The 21170-nt window shown below is 40.2% G+C and overlaps 1 protein-coding gene across 3 annotated transcripts in view; it reads left to right on the top strand.

The window, feature by feature from the left end:
• The window catches only part of slco3a1a (solute carrier organic anion transporter family member 3A1a), a 37492-nt gene extending 16541 nt beyond the window's left edge, over nt 1-20951 (top strand). For all 3 annotated transcript variants that reach the window (XM_085282105.1, XM_085282106.1, XM_085282104.1), the window contains 8 exons: nt 11497-11595; nt 11687-11959; nt 13341-13505; nt 13606-13804; nt 18045-18207; nt 18604-18776; nt 18871-18935; nt 19326-20951. In XM_085282105.1, coding sequence (XP_085138231.1) covers nt 11497-11595; nt 11687-11959; nt 13341-13505; nt 13606-13804; nt 18045-18207; nt 18604-18776; nt 18871-18935; nt 19326-19678 — 1490 coding nt within the window. In that variant the 3' untranslated portion in view covers nt 19679-20951. The remainder of the gene's footprint in view (nt 1-11496; nt 11596-11686; nt 11960-13340; nt 13506-13605; nt 13805-18044; nt 18208-18603; nt 18777-18870; nt 18936-19325) is intronic.
• Nucleotides 20952-21170: the final 219 nt, after the last annotated feature.

Raw genomic sequence — 21170 nt, 5'->3', positions numbered from 1 at the left:
ACTCTGTTACATTAACTCCTACACACCATCTACCCGTCATTCTCTCCCTCTGTCTCTTTGTGTCTGTCCTCCTCTGCTGACCCTGCGTTCACAGACTTTGCAGTCTGGCCGAGTCCTCTGAGCTTCTAGCGTCACATCAGTAGTATGTTTGAAAGCATGCCCAGTCTGCTTATGTAATCGTACAGCACAAAAAGACCATCATTATTGTTGTAATAGCATTCAAAGCATCCATTACCCAAATATTTGGAAATTGCTATCCTGCAATTTCCAGAAAAGGCCTTACTGATCATTATACTGATAATGGCATGGTTAACTAATTGGGAGTGTGGATTTAAATCCATAGGACATGAAACAAAAACAAATGCACCTCGGTCAGATCCAGCTAATACTGGTGCCATTTAGGTTAATGAGGGCTTTCACTGCTTCCTGGAACAGTTTAATGACATAAGGTTAATTGGACTCAAAGATTAAGTTACTGCATTTCAGGCTAAAGTAGCATACTGTCATTGACCTGGGAGGTGAAAGAAAAGACAGATTATAGACACACTTAGAACAAGCCTCCTGGATTATGAAGTACAACTGTATGTGGGAGGACCTCTCATCAGTGTTGGCTGTAGGTTTGGAAATTTGCCCTCTGATGCATTAATTTTTTGATTCTAAATCTTCAAAATGGGGCTACATGTTAAGACATTAGTCTGTGAACTCTTAGGGCGACCGTGGTTCAGGGGTTTGGGAAGCTCATCTTGTAACCGGAAGGTTGCCGGTTCAGTCCCCAGCTCTGTCTGTCCTGGTCATTGTGTGCTTGGGCAAGACACTTCACCCTACCGCCTACTGGTGTTGACCAGAGGGGCCGATGGTGCGATATGGCAGCCTCGCTTCTATCAGTCTGCCCCAGGGCAGCTGTGGCTACAACTGTGGTTTGCCTCCACCAGTGTGTGAATGTGAGAGTAAATGAATTGTAAAGCGCTATATAAATGCAATCCATTATTATTATTATTATTACTACCAATGTACTCTTGCCTCAGTGGTGAAATGAAATACAACTTTTAAAAACAATCATTTTTAGCTTCTTTCACCTCTGGCTAGGCCTTTTTAAAAATGTATTTTCCATAGTCCAGCATGTATCTGTAAGGAGACACACAGGGTATGAACACACTTTTTTTTTCTCTCCCAAAAGGTTTAATATGATGGCCTCACTCTGTTTTATATAATGTATGAGGTCCAGATGGGGATTGTTTTGTTTTTGTTTTTTAGATTAAAAACGCATTTATTTCCATGACAGGACTACAATGTTCCAGCTCTGTCTTGTATCTCACTCGATAAAAGGCTTTTTCTTTTACCATCCCGCCGCACAGTGTTTTACTTAAATGATTTTTCTCTGTATTGTCATCCAAAGGGAAGTGGCAGCTCAGCTGTGCCAGCCTCTGAATTATAAAAGAGGATAAAGATTGTCTGACACAGATGATATATCATATAGTATATAGTTTTTATACGTCTTAGACATGTAATGGTTTGTATGAAAATAGTAAAACAATATATAATATAAGCAGGACAACTATATGTGGTGATTAATTTTTTAGTTTACAATATATCAGCAAGTGTATCTGACCAGCAACCTCAAACTCAGTGATATCCAGTTTTAGTTTATACAAGAGAAAATAAGCACATTTGAGATGCCTGAATATTTGAGGGTTTTGGTTTATGGTACAGTTAGTTGGGGGGGGTTTGTTTTGTTTTGTTTTTTGGTGGTTCTCCTATATTATATAAAGAGTATTTTACTCATATACATTGATTAGTGTGTAAATACATCTAACAAACTTATAATTCATCCATTAATAATATGCAAGAGTGGGCGCTGGTTTGTGGAAGCTGCCAGAAGTTGCCTTGCCAACTTGAATACAGTGGCCGAGATGGACATCAGTATTTTGCCTAATTATGTTTTATATATGTAGCTCACGGTGTGGAGGAGAAGTGTTCCTGTGGCATGGAGGGAAATTTTTAGACTCGTATCAGGAGACAGTAGGGTGATAACGTGAGGATGTGTAGCCTTTCGCGAGGCCCTATTTAGGCCACGACCTGTCTGGGCTTAAATTGAGCCAGAGTCCAGATTAACGTGATGGGGTGTTGAGGGGGAAAAGTCCTGCTGGAAAGCTGGTGTGTCAGCCGTGTGGAGGTCTGGCCGTGTTCTGCAGTAACCTCCCCACTCATCCTCAGGGTCAGAATGCTAATAGTATTAAACGTGTCCTCAAGCTGCAGTTTCTGTGTAGCAACCATATGTCAGTCAGTGAAACCATTTCCACACACAAGCAGCTGTTTTTATATCAGATCCCGGCTGAGTGTGCGCGAAGGGTTGGTTTCAAATTTGACATGATTTGACGTAAGCGGAAGTTAAAGCAGGATGATCCTGATGTAATGGCATTTGAATGCGAGTTGAGAGCCTACTTTGAGCTGAGGCTTTTTATTTAGGTCATGGCTGTGTAGAGTTAACAGGTTATTATTGGGTACAGCTGACTAACAAACTGACTCTTTTTCTCTCCTCCAGCTTCAACGGAAAGTTGAAGTCAGTTGATCAGAAAATTGATTAAGTTCTTTGACTTTAGTGATTTTTTTTTTTTTTTTTTTTTTAATTCTCCTTCCTCTTGAATAAACCATCTAAACATCCTCTGGGATAACTAGAAAATAATTAATAGGCATTTGAAAGTTTGCAACTGTCTGGATTTTGGAAAGTTAGTGAGACTTCCTGCTTATCGCAAATGCTTTGACAAGTGATGGTGACGTTGATACTAAAAGCTGGGTGGGTAGAAGCTTTGCTTCCTGTGGGGAAGGCTGTCTTCTAATTCTGTTAGTACTTGCTTACGGATAGCTAAAGATTTGGTGACCATTAATCGCCTTTGTACCTCATCAAAATAGGTTTCACCTCAGAGGCGACTATGGCATGACTTACCTGTTAGCAGTAATCCTGTTGGCATGAGGGAGGCTGGGTTTACATAACAAAGATCAGTATAAGGTGGTGTCCCTCTCTTTGCATCTTTGTAACATGTGTCATACTTAATGTTTAAACCTTAACTTGTGTCATAACACAATTTAAGAACATGGACGGAAAAAAATTCTGGTCAAACAGATAAGACACTGCAAGCTCCTTTGTGTTTAAAGTTTTCCTTATCTTTTAATTATTTATTTATATTTTCAGAAAATTGGTACCGGTAATGAGTCATTATGGTAAAAAAAAAAACATCCTGCAGGTACAGCATGGCTGTCTGTGTTATTGGCAGAGATATGATGCAGTAAAACAAGACCCAAAAATGTTGTTACATGAAAGCGCTTGAGTAACTTTTTACTCCTAAATGATTCAGGACCTGATTTCTGGATATGCTTGCTTTCAAAGTGTTACAGGAAGATTGCAACGTCTTGTGAATTGCGTAAAATGTCTGTTTTTATTACAGCTCATGTCTAGATGGTGGTTGAAAAAGTCTGTATTTAGTGATGACAAATTGAAGCCACACACCAACCAGAGACATGATTCTGCTCTGAGGTCAAAGTTGGAACAACACACTGATGCACAGCCCACACATTTATCTAGAGATACACAATACATGTATTTCACAGCAGCCATGGTATGAAAGGTGAACTCAGGTGTTACTAATGACATTAATTAGGCTCTGTTCAGCTTGGGCACAGAGCCTTCGTTGATATGATTAGTAACACCTGTGTTTAGGGCAGGTGACAGCATTGAGTCCTCGTTGTTGCTATCATCATTCTTAAATTGAGCCTGTTGAGGTTGTAACTCTTGGCTTTTCCAAAGTTTGGTTAAATGTCAGTTGAAATCTTCCAATGTACCAGATAAAAGATTCTGAGATCTTTATGAGGACTCAGGAAAAGACACAAAGCAGGCTGTGTGCAGTAGCTGCCCCTAACTTACTTCTAGCTTGTAGTCAGCTGTCTGACCAGGCAAGAAGAAGGGCCATCAATTTGTGAATGAGGTGGGACAAAAGGGCAAAGGATTATTAAGACTCTTGGTGAAGTGTGCTGAAAGTTTCTTAAATTTATCTATCACAGCCCTTTAAAGCGAACTGTATTTTATGATTTTGCCTGTTAGAACAATAACAGCTAACCTCAGCCAGCTAGCAATGATTAACTAGCATGTATCCTAGGCCAAACAATCCTCCATCACAAAATGGACTGGTACTCAGCAGTCAAGTCATTACTCACATCTTGCTCGTAGCAGGTTGGACCCCCCTTTTTCCTTTCAGAAATGCCTCCGTTCTTCATATGATAGATTCAGCTAGGTGCTAACCACAGTTTCCTGTTCTCAGCTCTTAGGCGTGGCACCCAGTGTGGTCTTCTGCTGCTGTGTCCTATCTGCTGCAAAGGTTCAAGTGTTACATTCAGAGATGCTCTTCTGCAGACCCTGGTTGTAATGAATGGTTATTTATGTTACTGTGGACTTATTGTCAGCTGAAGGTAGTCCGATCATTCTGCCATCTCACCTCTGGCATCATAAAGGCATTTTCCTGCTAGAAACTGCTGCAGGATTTATATTTACATTTCAATATAAATCCAGCCATTCTACTGTAAACCCAGTAGATCAGCAGTTTCTGAAGTACCGAGACCTGTCCGTTTGGTACCAATAACTATGCAGCATTCAGAGCCACTTAACTCATCTTTCTTCCCCATTCTAATGTGTGGTTTTAAGTATGGCAGGTTAGAGCAGGGCGATATGGCCAAAAATATATATCACGATATATATTTGAAAATTTGCGATAACGATATAACTGACGATATAATTTCTGCGAGACAAAATTCAACTCCACAACTTTACTAGCGCAAAAAAAACCCATCAATTTATTTTCACTTAAACAAGCAGCTGTTTTTTATGTGCATTAAAGCTATATAAACATTTAACAGTGCAAATGCAAATCCCTTGCTGAAAGTTTAACCAAAAGGCATTTCCAGTAGAAATGGGCTGACATATCCTGAGCATAGCCATGTATAATATCTACTGAAGTTAAAAAGAGCAGCTTTGCAACAACGTCATTGCTTTTTAGTTTCCTGTCTTCATTTATGTTGGAAGTGATAGCAGAGCTGTACGTTTGAATTTTTTCAGAAATCTCTCAGTCAGAACATGCTTTATCATGCTTAGGTAACTAGTGAAACTAGCGAGCTAACTTCCTGCTAACTTCTACAAAAAAATGTGCTTTGTTGTGTATCTGACAGACAAACACCAAACCAGTGAAGTTGCACCATTTTTAAAAACCAATTCTGGTTCATCCGTTTCACTCAACAATCCTCTTTCCCCCTTCTCATTCTCCGTTGCCGCCGTGCTTTTTCGGCCATGTGCGTATGAAAACAAAGGCACTGCGCATGCGCATTTCACCCATATTCTATCGCGATATTTCATTTTCTTATCGTTGCCTAACATTGTACCGGTATTACCGTAAACGGTATAATATGGCCCAGCCCTATGGCAGGTCAAGTCTACATATCTAAATGCACTGAAGATCTGTCATGTAATTGGCTGATTAGATAATTGCATTAAGTCAGTTGTACCTAATAAAGTGTCCAATGAGTGTATATAGCTACTAAAGCCACATGCAGCCATTCAAACAGCACTTTGCTCTATGCCTTTAAGTGCTTTCTAACTATCTCACACACTCGAACTCAGACGGATGCATCGGAAGCAATTTGAGATTCACTATCTTTTCCGAGGTTGCTTGGGATCAAACCACTAACCCACTGATTAGTAGACGATTCGATCTACCTCCACTGCTTCTTGGTTAGATGATTTTAAAATGGAATTCATATACGGGAACTTTGTACCACACAACTATACAACTGTTATCTCATTAATAGTTTACTTCAGCCCTGGACTGTCACAACACTTAGCACTCTGTGTACACCAAGTCACTTTATTACACTGTCCACTGCTCTCTGTTATACTCAACCACTTTAATTCCATCTGACATTAGCTCTGCTTGTTTTTCATGCAGCCATTTTTATTGTGTTATCTTGCTTTATTGAATCTATTAAGGCATTTTTTGTCTTCGTAGAGCCTCTTTGTTCTACATATTCAATTTCTTACATAGTGTTTTGTTGTGTTTCTTTTATTATTATTTTTTACTTATTTATCATTGTACTTAGAATTTTATTGACTGAACTCTTTTATTTTACTTTTAGAAGGTCAGTAAGTAGAAAAAATATTTGGTGTAATTTCTATCTTATTGGGCTATTTTATTTTTTTGCTTTTTTTAAAAAAAAAATTCTAGTTTATTTTTTACTTTTTTGCTCATTTCCCCTTTTGCTTTTTGTTATTTTTACAGTGTTTGGTTTCAGTTTAGTTGTAGTCTTTTAATCTTTCAAATATGAATGGTATTTTTCAGGGGCAAATGAGGACAAATTACAAAATTCAAAATGGGTATTACAATGCTTTTAGTTGACTCTGTCACATAGATGTCCCAGTCTACGCATGCATCAGTGCATACTTAGGCTAGTTGTGTTCACACTTAAACTAAAACTAGGGGTCATTTTCACTTTAGGTTAAAACAGCTACAGTTGGTCAGCAAACGTTCTACTGGTGACAGCTGAAAACTAAAGTTAAATTAGATAATGCTGCACAAACTAAGCCCTTAGATGCATTTCATGAAGACTTGCTCCTAGAAGTACTTCGGTCCATTGCACAGTAGGAAATTTCTTTTCAAAACTGTTTAAAAAATTCAGTTTTGACAAGTTTTGTGCTTTAGCTGAAGCACAGGACTTTTCTTGGGTGTAGTGTGTGACTTTTCTTAGTTAAAATGTCGTATTTGTCTGAATCTCTGTCAGAGTGACTGATGCCATCTCAGTTCTGTGGAGCAAATTGTCCATGCTCCTCTGACACGTCTGGCCTATTTGAGCATTTCTCAATGTTCTTTAATCTTAAAAATGTCTTTACCCTCCTACCCAGAGGATTTGATGACCTGATAGAGCAGAAGAGGAGGAGAGGTTTTGGTGTGAAAGCTCTTTAATCTTCTAGCGTGTAAATGTTGCAGTCACTTTGATGTGACCTTGGAATCTTGTGCCTTTTCTTTTCCCCGTCTCGACCAAACCTTGGGGTTGAACGCGTATTTAGGTTTCAGATGTGACGAGTTGGGATGCTGGTTTTATCTTTACTGGTCATTCAGCTCATTCAGGTTCAGTCTGGTCTCTTGTGAAAGTGTCACAAGCTGTTGTTTGGCTTCCCACACTACATTGTCCCTCTGCTGTTATTTAGCTCATGAGATTACTGAGCCTACTTGAGCAGGATTAATGGAGGAGTCGAATGAACTCTTTGTACAGTGAGAGGAGGAAATGAACCAAGGGTGGTGCACTTGTCATGGATCTGACATTTCGATTACTCTGTGTGTGTGTTTAACCTCACAGTGTGCTGGTTTATAATTTCAATACCCAGATTAAACTGAATTTTGCAGCTAAGGGCTTTTATAGGGTCTTTGGGCTATGTGAACGCATGCATTATATCTATTTCTCTGGGTTTCATCTGGCATTAACCTGAGTGATTGTTATGAAGAGCCTGTCACTACCTTCATCATTTGTGTTATGGTTTAATCTGTGCATGGTGTTTTAAATACATCATTATAAACATCTGTAAGACAGACGCACTAATGCATTGATGTTTGAGCGGAAACACTATCAAAGTTAGTTTAGCACAAGAGTTGCATATGAAATGGAGATTCTGATCTACAGTTTGAATGATGCCTCTTGTTTTTGCGGGAGTATTTTTATATTCAGCCCCGGTTTAAGATGCATCTGTGGGTTAATTAATATGGACGTGGCTTTTCTGGCTTTTTCCATTGGTCTCTAAGTCAATTACAGGGAGACAAAAACACTAGACCCAAGCTTTGTTATTAAATTACATCAAACATGCTCCCCAGAGAGTATAATTCACAGGGTACTAAAAGGCTTGAGTGAAGTACAACATGAACAAATTAGTTTGTTTTGTACTTATCTTGTAACGGGACAGCTAGAAGGGAAAAGAGAGATTACGCTGCGGTTGTGTATTGTCCTTCATGCAGGTTTAATGTGCTTAACTTGGGTTTTAGTTTTTACTCCTGCTGAATCATATTATGGAAAAAATATAATAATTTATAGTCAGTGTAGCTACACTTGTTTGTTTTTGTTTTACCAAAGAGTCAGGGTCTCAATTCAGATGTAAAAGTAACCAAGTTGTTCTCTTAATGCATCATTTTGTCCATTTAGTCTGCTACTTTTTGTGCACAGAAGAACTGAAGAAAACGGATGGATTTTTCTGGATTTGGGGGGGTTGAGGAGGCGAGAAGAGACTCTTTGATTCGGAAAAAGTCCTCTGACCATTGATCTCTGGTGACCAAAGACAAAAAGAGTGGATTAGGAATTTAGGTTCCTATTCTTTCCACACATCCAATAATTCAGTAATGTTTATTATTATTATTATTTTTATTATTATCATCACACAATAAAATCTGACTGGACTGACTAGACTACTGAAAACACACAAACCAGAGTAATGGAAGCAAAACTGGAAAAAATGTAACTTGTGAGAGATGAACGCATGCAAGGATGCATCAAAACATCAGAGCCATGCACAAACTCATGAGATGAACCTTTTTTGGATCGTTTTGTTGCAATTCACCAGTGCTCAATGCAGTGAATACTGTGATACTCCATAGTCTGACACAGTTTGTGAGTTTAACTTTCTTTTTGAGCCATGTTACACACCGTGACATTTAAAATGGTTGCATTGTCATCGTTTGTGGTGCAGCTCTGAAGAATCTTTAGATAAGAGCATAAAAGCGGTACACACAACAGATATTTGCTGACTTAGTGGTGACGCTCATTATGGCGAGAAACAGCTAGATTTTGTAGATATACAGACGACTGTGTATCTAATAGCAGCTCCAATGTGGGAACAGTTAGTCGCCATGTCAAGAAATAACCTGGCACACAAAGCACTACAAATTTTGTTGGTAACTGTAATTTAGCTTTTTTTGTAATGCTATTATGCAGGCCAACTCATGACATGCCTGCCTCTGTTGTTATTGACCCATAACATATAAAAAATGTAAAACTCTATCATTTCAAGTGGGGATTATCTCTGACTTTCAAATTGCACTGCCCTTGTTTCTCCTCCAGAAGCAGCAGATTGATAAGGGGCCACACTAGATTACTAACCTTTTTTTTTTTTTTTCCATGTGAGCCATGTGGCTTAAATGTTATCATCAAGATACAGCGTTTCTGAGAGCAACCAGGGGTAGGCAGAGACATTTATCCTCTCAGTGGTTGCTGATTCGTGGACTACTGAGCTATCATCTCCTGGAAGGTGATTTCACTAACTGAATTTCCTCTCTGGGGTTTCCTGTGGTGAAAGCAATTGTGATGTTGCTATGTGAAAGCAACACTTAGTTTCTAAGGAAACGCGAAAGAAATAGTGCATAGGCCTCATTTGCAACACCACAGGCAAATTTTGTAGTCACGTAGTGGTGGCTGCAGTCCGCTTCTTTTTTTTTTTTTTTTTAAGTGCTTTAAGCAAAACTCTTTGTTAGGTATATAGTAAACACTTCCTAATGAAATACAACAACTTCCTCTGTGTGTGTGTGTGTGTGTGTGTGTGTGTGTGTGTGTGTGTGTGTGTGTGTGTGTGTGTGTGTGTGTGTGTGTGTGTGTGTGTGTGAGTTGACAATTTATTAAAAAAAAAAAAACAACTTCTCACATTTGGAAGTCTTGCATTCAGACAGCAACAGAAATTTGTCAGCCACCTGCCAAAATCTCAGAAAATAGCAGAAGGAATAGGTGAAAATCTGTCATGATCCAGTGCCTCATGACTACATCTGGGTCTTTGTTCATTTCCGTGCTGGTCTGACTGTCAACCACAAAGATGTTTCACTTGTATTCTTCAGAACAACAGCCAAATGTTCCCATCACGACTTGAAAGGCTCTTTCTGTTTTGTTTCACTCCTAGTCTAGCTTAAATGAGCCTGTTTATATCGCATTAAAATGGAGAAGAGGGTATAGGTAGTAAACGCCACCTAGCAAATCTGTGAGCCATTTCCTTTATGCGAAGAATAAACTGTGATGTGAATGAGGCTCATGTGTTGACTCCCTTCCTATGTGGGTGGTCAAGGCAGGAAGCAGGCCTGATGCATTTGCTCTCAGCACAAGCAAAGACATACACAGCTTAGTCACAGTTTCCATGTTTTTTTGTTGTTTTTTTTGTTTTGTTTTGTTTTTGTTAAGTGGCTGCTTTTGGCATGCAAACAACATCGTCCTGGTAGCAGAAATATTTTTAATGCCCCAAGAGAAGGAAGCAGAATTAGCAGGGATGTTTTCATTTCATTTTGATGGTAATTCGAAACTGCATTTCTTGTGCGCAGCAGTAGTTAAACTTAAACTCGGATCTGGTTTGTCGCAGTACAGCTCTCCACACTCAGGTCTAATAATACCGCAGATCACAGGACAGACTGTCGGGGGGATATTTGTCTCCTAAATTGAGCTTTGAAGTCTTCATTATCTCCCTGCAGTCTGAGTCATAGTGCCAGACTTCCACCCCGCTGACAATGCTCTAATGAGGATTTTTAGATCAAGCTTCAAGCTGCCCACTATAAGACTGGGACAGAAGCACTGTTTTCCATTGTCAGGTGTGTATGTTATGCTGTGAGTTTGATAGGGCTGAGCCATGTGAGCATAACGAACACAGTCGCTGTGTGCTGCCACCAATAGCATTGTGGTTTTTAACTGACTTGATCTTTCATGACAGCTGAATTGCTTCTGTGTTTGCCGTCATGCTCCACAGTGTACCTACTGGATAGGACCGCTGAAAACGAAGAGAATACTGTGGAAGATTTGCTGTCGTTCTATTTTGATACGTTTTGAAATTGAATATCTTCGAGTAGCTGCCCAGAAAAGTAGGACAATTGAAGGTTTCACTTTTAGGCTCTTAGAACTTGAGCCTTTTGTACTATATTCAGACCTTTTATGAGCTAAATATTAAACCAGTTTCCATCCATCTGTTTTCTTAACTGCTTCTCCAAGTAGGCTGGAGTTCATCCCAGCTATCATAGGGTGAGTGGTGGGGCCACTACTCATTTGATAAACAAACAAGTAGAGTACAGGGAATCAAGTGCCCTCGTTAGGTGTTGTTTGTACTGTATTCTGATTTTCCTAAATCTTGCTCCTCTGTAAGAACACCCTCCATCTTACAAAGACTAAAACTAACTGTGTAGCTACTTAAAAATAAGTTAAATCTAAAGATTTTTAATGAATACAAACTCAGATGAGCAAATTAAATTAATTAAAACTGCTTGATGCTTTCTCATACTATATGTCTGTTTACCATAAATGTTTAACACTACCCAGAACATATTAACAAGACTTTGAGGAAAAACAATAAAGCATTTAGGTTACTTTAGATATTTTTTCCCAGTATAAAAATATATCCTAGAGTACTGGATGTGTAGAAATCAAACATTAAACTTTATCAATGTTTCTTTGCAGGAATCCTCTTCTCTACACTGGTGTTCGGACCTGCCTGCGGCTTCATCCTTGGATCGCTGTGCACTAAATTCTATGTGGACGCCATCTTCATTGACACCAGTGAGTTGAATGTGTCCCTACTCTGTGATCCTCTCGTGTGTTCTTTTTTTGGCATGTGCAGTTTATTGACCGACACCATGCCTCCCCGCAGGTAAACTGAACATCACTCCAGAAGACCCGCGGTGGATCGGGGCCTGGTGGGCAGGCTTCCTCCTGTGTGGTGCCTTACTCTTCTGCTCTGCTGTCTTGATGTTTGGCTTCCCTCAGTCGCTGCCAGCAAGGGAGCGGGAGGAGGGAGCAGATAGCGAGCAGGTTATGCTTCCTCCCTCTCTGAGCTCAGACTGTGAGACTCCTAAGCCCAGCAACGGAGTCGTAGTTAACCATGAGCCTGCCAATAGCCCCACCTGCTGTCAGCAACTCAGGGGTGAGCATGCAGCATCCAGTGTGGTACTGCAGTTTTTTTTTTTGGTTGTTGGTGTTGTTTTTTTAATGCAAGCATGTATGGAACAAAAACACACAACATTTTGTATTTTTATTTGTTGTATTTGCCAAATGCTATGAAGTACTGACAAAACAGAAGTGCTACAGTCCTTTTTAAATAAAACCTGTTAGTGTAAATGGTACTAGATTAGTTATAATATCATCCTTTGTAGTATTATGTGTTGTTAAAGATAACCTATGATATTTTTTTCTTATTTTTTACTGTTATAGTGACAAGTGCTCATGTTAAACATGGTCAGATGGTGAGGTCAACATATACGTATATAATCCCAGTAAACCAAAAGCTCAGTTTCAGACTGTGCTAAATGCTCTGGTTCAGACATCTATCATTAGTATGGTCATCTCAGCTTATGTTCAAACTTGCTGTTTTCAAGGGCCAGCCGATCAGAATAAAGCTGACTCAAAGAAAAGGAGGCTTGTATGAGACAAAGGATAAACTTAGGAGCTGCTTCAAGGCCCACTATATAACACATAAGAATTGAACTGTAAATCTACTCTAGCTACTGGAGTCTAGACTAGGTCCCCACATCGCACCATTGCAAGTTGTACTTGTATATATATTTTAATTAACAACAAGTTTGTAAAATATCTGTCTCATTAAGGGGAAATACATTGAAAGAGTATGCAACTTTTAAAAGTAAAATGAACTACTAGAAGAACTTGAACACTAGTTTTGGATTAGTAGAGTTTTTTCAGCGTTTTGATGGTCACTGTAGTGGCTATATTAATTTCTTAAAGTTCTCTCTTATATTTAATATAACCACACTACGGACGGACAACCGCCTGTTGTTATGCGGTGTCGTTAGCAACAACGACGGTAAAACCATTGCGTGTCTGCTTGTTTATTTTCCACATAAACCTTTCACAATAAAGCTCAAGACCCTGTTGAGACTTTTCAAAATAAACTGAATCACGTGAAAGAGCAGATTATTTACGGATGAGAAGTCAAAAAGAGCCGCCAGGTGCTAAAAAATAAACCTTAAACTCAAACGTTAGAACAGGCTTTTCCCCGCAGCACACCGTGTAATAAATACAAACAAAGCAAACGGCGGCCGTTACAACTTATGTCTAAAAATGTATAGTTTCATGCATCGGTTAAAACACTCAACTGCAGGTACACGACGCCCAGCTGGAAACACTTCATGCAAGCTGCCCGAGATTCACAGAACTTTCAGAAAATGTAAATTTTTGTGATTTATATCGTTATCGGGACGATAGATGTCTTATATCGGGATATGAGATTTTGGTCATATCGCACAGCCCTACCCTCAATGCTTATCTTTCCTCTTTCCTTTTATGTCCAGTGATCCCCACGGTTACCAAGCAACTCCTGTCGAACCCTGTGTTCACCTGTATCGTCCTGGCAGCCTGTATGGAGATCGCCGTCGTAGCCGGCTTTGCAGCCTTTCTGGGGAAATATCTTGAGCAGCAGTTCAACCTCACCACCACCTCTGCAAATCAGTTGTTAGGTTTGTATTCTGTGCAAAAAGTCACACGTATGCACACTTTTTTTTTTTTTCTTCTGCAGAGGAGCATAATAAACAGATTTGGGCCTATCTTGTGTTTAAGGTATGACAGCTATTCCATGTGCGTGTCTGGGGATCTTCATGGGTGGTCTGCTGGTGAAGAAGCTGAATCTATCAGCGCTGGGAGCAATCCGAATGGCCATGCTGGTCAACCTGCTGTCCACCGCCTGCTACGTCTCCTTTCTGTTCCTTGGCTGTGATACGGGTCCCGTCGCAGGAGTGACCATCCCGTATGGCAACATGTAAGAAAAAATACTTAATATTATCACTTGTTACATCCTCTGCTTAAAAGCATCAACGAAAAGTGGAAACTGACACCGGAGTTTGTAGAAGACACTGGTTTTAAATTACTTAATAACCACAACTAAAAGGCTAAAAGTGGCATATTCCTCACGCCAACCTCAGCCGTGCCTTGATCCAAGGCGAGTAGGGGCTGCAGACTAATGTAACACAATAAATAAAGCAGTTGAAGTAGCTGTCAGCCAAGATCATGTGAAGAGGTGCAAGTTGAGATTATCTTTTATGTGTGAAAGAGGGACGAGTTAGAGCGCTGTTGCTCAGTGTGGCATTCTGATCTTCAGGCTTCTGGCCTATGTTTACTTCCTGGATAACCCCTTTTTAAAACTACCTGTAGTTACATAAAGTTTGGGAAGCCATCCTTTTTGATATCCAATTCAGTAAGCAGAGACTATTTGAAAGAATTGAACTCAATGTGTTGAAGCGCAAAGTTTGGGTAAATAACTATTTGATGATTAGACTCAGATGAAGCTACATAGCAGAGCACTCCCACCAGTGGTGGGAAATAGGACAGGACCACCCTGGAGTCTAGACGCTGCTGGTGGTGATGGAGATAAAGCAGATGGACTCGGACGAGGGTATCTGAGCGAACAAAATGAAATGGAGATGTAGTGGAGGCGGGCCACAGTGAGCACCAAGATTTAAAGCACAGGGAACAGAGGCTGATTGACTCGCTGAATAAGGAAATAAAGTTACTGGACCAGAGATAATGATGAAAGAAGTGATCTAACAACAGACTAGCAGCCCAACCATGCAGGAATGCAGGGAAACGAGTTAATACTAGGTCTTCCTCGTTGAACTTGCATAGAAGCTTCATTCACACGTCGCCAGAAACTGTGTCCTTAATGTAAGATGAGATGAACTCATCAGTGGAGGAACGGCAGATATCTAATGATATATTTCTGTTGTCCTCACTTCAGCGTGTTTTCATGTCATAGGTTGAGGAGGAACGAAATGCACTGTTAGCATTTCAAACCCAGTTTATCAAACAAGAATACAAGCAGTTAACAAACTCTAGCAGTGAAAAGCGGTGCTGCTGCTAAGGCTGGAGGACTTTTTTGCAGATGAACTGTAGGGACTATAAATGTGTAAATAAAAATTCTTATCACTGCTGGACATTGGGGCAAAGATGGGACAGAAGGCTTTTTATTCAAACAACTTTGTGTCATTTTGTCGAGTCTATAAAAAGATTTTCTGTTTGGAAAGTGGCCTCGAGGGCTGCATGAACTGAATATGAATGTGACAGACTTCACTGAATCAGACACCAATAAAAAGAGGTTTAAAGCAAAGCTATTATGCAGCAGGACACGTTATTCACTTTCATATTGATAAACCTTTCAAGTGAAGCTCTGTTGTTAGAAGGGACTTTGTATTTATTATGTCGTTTGTCATAAATTGGCATGAATCACTGTCTCATGCGCACACTTTTTAACTTAAATTCTTTACTTCAAAGGTAAAAAGACAGTTTGTTTTTATAAAACCTAAAGAAGTACATGAGGATAAACTCGTAATTTTACTCCACAAAGCAAATTATATGATAATATAACAAATATGGTGTTTGGCTTCTTCCTTCTAATAGAAACAAACATCTCAAATCAGAACAGACACATTGCATTCCTCTTCACCTTATGCATGTATCTTGAATCCAAGGATATCAGCCCGTGGATTAATTCGTGATATCAAGATTGCTCCCTTTTCTCATCTCATGTTTTGTAACTATTTGTGACGGCATGAAGTAAAATGCCCCCATTTTGACCTGTATCTGAATAGTACTGTCAAAAAATCAGTGAGTGAGGCAGAGCTACACCTAGGCATACACCCCACAGATCATCTGACGTGGGCACACACAGTATGTGGAATTGTAGGTGGTTATTGCTCTGTTAACCCCCCAGCAGGGCTGGGTCTAACACCTTTTTTTTTCTCTCTGGTAGAAATCTAGCTTTACTGCCAGTGCTCCTTTGTTTTGTTTTTCACAATCCAAAGTCTCCTTTTTCTTTTTGTATTGGATTTGAATTTAGAGGGAATAATCAATGATAGCCTCTCAGAATGATAAGGAGTCCTTTAAAAAAAAAAAAAAATGCCTGTATTCAGATCTAGATAGCCTCCATATGTAATCGCTTCGATCTTGCACCAAGCCTGACAGTTTTCATGCAGATCTACCCTTAACTTCTTAGTAATCCTGCCAGTGGCATCTTCAATTGTACTACCTGCCACAGAACAAAGACCTTATTTATCATCTTAGTAACTCTGTCACTTCTTACTGGGGTGCATCACCATAGTAAGGTTAGAGATCAACCTACTGACCAATCACAGTGTCACCACAGCTGGGAAAAGCCTCTGACTTCTGCACAGATAGTAGAAGGGTTTTACTTTTTAATGTCTAATTTCTGATGCAATACACAGATGACCATTAAGAATTATAAATTCTTAGATGCAAGTTTATTCCTTCATTTTTTCTTCCCTATTACATTAAATTTGCACATAGTCTAAACCTAAATTTGAATTCTGTTTTTAATGTGTTCCTTACTTGCTCTCAGATTCTCCTGTGTCCTAATACACAGGATACAGCTGTGATATTGATGATTCTGTTTACTGTCAGTGCAGTCAGCGTTTTGCTGGTTTTCTTTCCTGGCTTCAAATAAGCTAAATTTTATTATTATAGCAGCTCTTTTCCAGTCTTATTGACCAAAGCACTTAAAGTGCCCCTGCATTCATTCAGGCCTTTTAATACTAAACTGCTGTGCAACGCTTCTCCTCACACACCGCTGCTTAGTCAGCAGCAGAAATGACGCTTTCAGTCTGTATTGTGTGTTTAACCTCTTTATATTTTTCCCCATACTTTCCTCATAATTTTATCTTCCTTGGCAAAGTCACCTGCTCTGCTGCCAGTATACTTATCTAAACTTTTAATTTTGATTGTTGCGCCAACATCAAACCTTTCAGGTGAATGTGCGATTGAGAAACCCTGGGTAACCTTGGTGAGTTGGTTAGCAGCTTCTTGTGGCTGCTTATCGTGATTTTTGATGTTTGGGTAAATGAATTCAGAAATGAACAGATATCAGAAGTATGCTGAACTCGCTTCATAGTGCAAAGCCCAGGTAAAAAAAAAATCTTCTGCCAGCTTTCACTGCTCCTCTGTTTTCAATGCTTTAATCTTGTTATGGCCTGGCCTGTATTTATATAGTGCTTTTCTAGTCCCTAAAGACCCCAAAGCGCTTTACATATCCAGTCATCCACCCAGTCACGCACACATTCACACACTGGTGATGGCAAGCTACATTGTAGCCACAGCCACCCTGGGGCGCACTGACAGAGGCGAGGCTGCCACAGCTGTTATTGTACCACAGCTAAACCTGCAACAGCAGCAAATATTTGTATAATCAGTCAATCATCATATTTTAGTTAAAAATTGTTACTTTTGGTTGCTGTGTCTCATTTAAGTATTTAAGCCTGTTTAAGTCAGGTAATCAATACATTACATTTAGCCCTAGTGAAGCTAATTATTAGTTACAAATGATGATGATGTTTATTGAACGGATGTTAATGTAAGTGTGCGATATAAACAGGGGGCAGGAAGTAGATTAAGAGGAGGATAATTGATCTGTCACACAGGGGCTGTTTTTGAGGAGGGGGAGATTTTACACTCATGCACACACATATGCAGAAATCCAGCTGTGTTTTGCACACAGATGTGTCGAGGTTCCTCAAGAACAGCGTACCTGTTTGGATCACTTTGAGACCGATAGCACTGTATTCTGCGGGGGTTTTGGCATTGAGCTCTTTCTCTATCTTTTTATCATTGTGCTAGTAAAAGATATTCATGTGTTCAGATGAATATTAAACACCTCCTTTTATTTGCAGCGCACTTTGAGACCTCTGAGTCCAAGGTTGCTTCTTTTTCAGTTAAAATAAAAGCATTCAGGCTCAGTCTTCAGCCTCGGTGTTGCTTTTATCTCTTTAATAAAGTGTGAACTCAGTGATTTAGTCTGTGTGCTCATCCTGTAGAAATACTGAATGTTTGAGCCGCTTTTGAAATTGGTGGCCTAAAACCAACTTGTTCCAGAGCGGGTTAGGAGAGCTGCGTCGTTTCCATGGAGATGTTAAAAGTGAAACAGTGTCCATAATATCTGATAAAGGGCTCCTTAGTTTTACAGATGTAACTTACAGCTGTTTCTCTCTGTTTAGGACCCTGCAGGCGAGCAGGAAACCAGAAGCTCAGTGCAACAGTCAATGCAGCTGCTTCACCTCCTCCATCAGCCCTGTGTGCGGCTCCAACGGCATCACCTACCTGTCCGCCTGCCTCGCCGGCTGCAGCCGAACTGGGATCCCCGCATCCAACATTTCTCAGGTTTTCATTTTGCTTTTGCCCTCTGATTATGATGAGTACCAGCAATGTTGATGAGGACTGTAGCACAGAAAAGCCACCAGAAACCTTTATAGTGTTCACAGATATGAAGTCCCAGTATTTCACAGCTCTGTCATCAGCATGCACATGCTGGGCAGTCAGGTGGTAACGTGCTTCAAATCACATCAGCTCAGCAGCACAAAATATCACCACTTCACTGCTGCTGAATTTTTTTTTGCTTTTCTTTTTTCAGTTTTTAAGTGCTCCTAAAACAAACACACATTGCTCATTTCTACTGAGGATTTTGATCCAGACGTGAGGAGCAGGTGTAGCATGTGTGTTCCTGCAGGATGAATGGCTTGTTGTTGTACAAACGTCTCTCTCTCTTTCTGTTGACAGAATCTGACCGGCTGCTCCTGTATATCCAACGACAGCGAAAGTGCCACGGCGGTTCCCGGGAAATGCCCAATGCTGGGATGCCAGCAGTCTTTCCTCATTTTCCTGTGCGTGATTTGTGTCTGCAGCCTGGTCGGAGCCATGGCCCAGACTCCCTCTGTCATCATCCTAATCAGGTATCGTTGTGGTTTTATTTTATTTTGTGAAGAGACTCTCAATGCTTTAATTTGAAAAATAAAACTTTTTTTGTTCTGTCTGTTTCTCTTGAAGGACTGTGAGCCCTGAGCTGAAATCATACGCGCTCGGTGTGCTGTTCCTTCTGCTGCGACTCCTCGGTAGGAACCGTTTCCAGATAACACATCACTTTCACATGCAATCGCTCAGTCTCATTTCTCTCACTCGCAGCACAAATCCTGTTGAGGCTGCAAGCGTGTGGCGTTTTACCAATGCCTCCAGTGACGCACTCTGTTAATGACGGCAACCCGTCAATCGCTGATGCGCGGCTGCATCGACTTTACGTGTTTTCAGATGGAAAGCAAGTAAATCAGATCACGAGAGTGTAAAAACAACCTCACGTTCAGGAGGCAAGAGAAGAAATGGAACATAAGAGAGACAAAATGTGATTTTTAAATCATTTCAGTGCGTACGGAGTGATAGTTTGAAGATTTATGATTCTCCTCTTACAGCCAGCAAACCTTAGCTCAGTGCATGTTTCTCTCTTGCAGGATTCATTCCCCCTCCTCTGATTTTTGGTGCTGGGATCGACTCCACTTGCCTTTTCTGGAGTTCGGACTGCGACAAGAAGGGTGCCTGCCTGTTGTACGACAACGCGAAATACAGGCATCTCTACGTGAGCCTGGCCATCGTTCTCAAGGGTGTCGCCTTCCTCCTTTACACCACCACGTGGTATTGCTTGCGGCGGAACTACAGGAAGTACATCAAAAGTCACGAGGGCCACTTGACGCCAACTGAGTTTTACCCGTCCCTCACCGACGGCCCCAAAGTCGTCGACAGGACGAAGTTTATATACAACCTCGAGGACCACGAGTTTTGTGAAAATATGGAGTCTGTTTTATAATTTGTAAAGCAAAAAAAGGACAATATGGACATTTAAATGACTATTTTAGGAATGTAGTTTTTTCTTCTTTGTTAAATTCAAGAGGTTTTGATAAAGGCGATCTATTTTACGGCCCATTGAGGTCCTCGTGGCTCTCGACTGCGCTACACGTCCTCGATAAAATCAAAAGGGTCCACTGTAGTTGTTTACGTCTGAGCGAGGTGTTGTCAGGTGTTGCCAGTGAGTTCCCGTGTTGACTCTGTGGTAGAAGACGAGCGCAGTACCGTCCCACTCAGTCCTAGTCTGTTATTAGTGAGTGGACATGATGCTACTACAAACTATAGTTGCCATATTGCTTTAGGTCCGTCACGATTCCAGTGACAGTTTCCTTTCAGTCAGCACTGTGTGTTTTTGTTCCGTCACTCTTCAAAATGACATTTTTATGGTTAAAAAAAGAAAAGTTTGGTTTGTTTTTCAGTTATTCATATTTATAAAAGTTGCCAAGTGTTTACAAACTACTAGTTGATGCGTTTTAATTTCACTGCAGGAAATTTTCCTATTGAAAAATTAAAAAAAGAGAGAACAGAAACACCCTCACTGGGTTATTTTAGTGGCCTGTTGGATCTTTTAACTGCTCAGTTTCCTGTTCTCTTGCTGGATCATAGACACTGTTTTTTGATACTTCTTAGACTAGACGTTGAGGTCTTGTCTTATAGGTTGAAATGTGCAATGTTTCTTCATGATAGCATTTCCATGTTGTTTTTACTTCTTTTCAGCCTAATATGTCTTAATAAGGGATAGTTTGAATAAGAACTTTCTATATGTTTTCTTTTGGCTTTTGCACCCAGTGTCAAAGCAAAGGAAATCAAAAGTAGTATTTTTATGTTGTTCATCCTTCAAGTGGAAGGTTTGTTTTCATTTGGCCCAGAATGTTTTTATTAGATTGTTTTCGAGTATAAATCATATGTAATCTAATTGTCTGGGATGTGTGTGTGTCTGATGTTACAAAAGATCTGGGACAATTCATATCTATGGTGTGTTGCCTGTGTCTTCAAACTAGGCCTGTAATAAGATACAGAGGTTACAGATGTGCTAAAGGAGACTGTGTGTACAAGGTTAAATAAAGTTAAAGGGCACTGAATTCATATCCAGGTGTGACTCACTGCACATGTGACCTGTTACTCAGCTGAGCTCTCTGCAGTTACAGTTTGTCCCTTTTCTTACACTTTTTGTATGGCAGCATATTGTTTATTTTACTCTGGAAATAAATTATTTTTCAGAAAATTCATACAAATTTGAGTTCTTTTCTTTTGAGTTCTGTTTGTGTGTAAGTGGCTCCATAGTGTAGTCGTTTACACATTCGCCTAACAAGTCAAAGCTTGCCAGTTTGGTCCCAGGAGGAGGCACGAGTCCCTTGGGGTTTGCATCAGGAGGGACATCAGGTGTGAAAATCTGCCAAATCAAATATGCAGAGCCATCCTGTGGTGGCCCCTTGTGAATAAGGGAGCAGGCA

This window comes from Mchenga conophoros, linkage group LG7 (genome assembly GCF_057382185.1).
Source record: "Mchenga conophoros isolate Kocher_MC1m ecotype Shallow Benthic linkage group LG7, M_conophoros_male_GT1.1, whole genome shotgun sequence".
Taxonomy (NCBI): domain Eukaryota; kingdom Metazoa; phylum Chordata; class Actinopteri; order Cichliformes; family Cichlidae; genus Mchenga; species Mchenga conophoros.
Note: the sequence above shows the minus strand (reverse complement) of the source record. Positions and strands in the feature narration are given on the sequence as shown.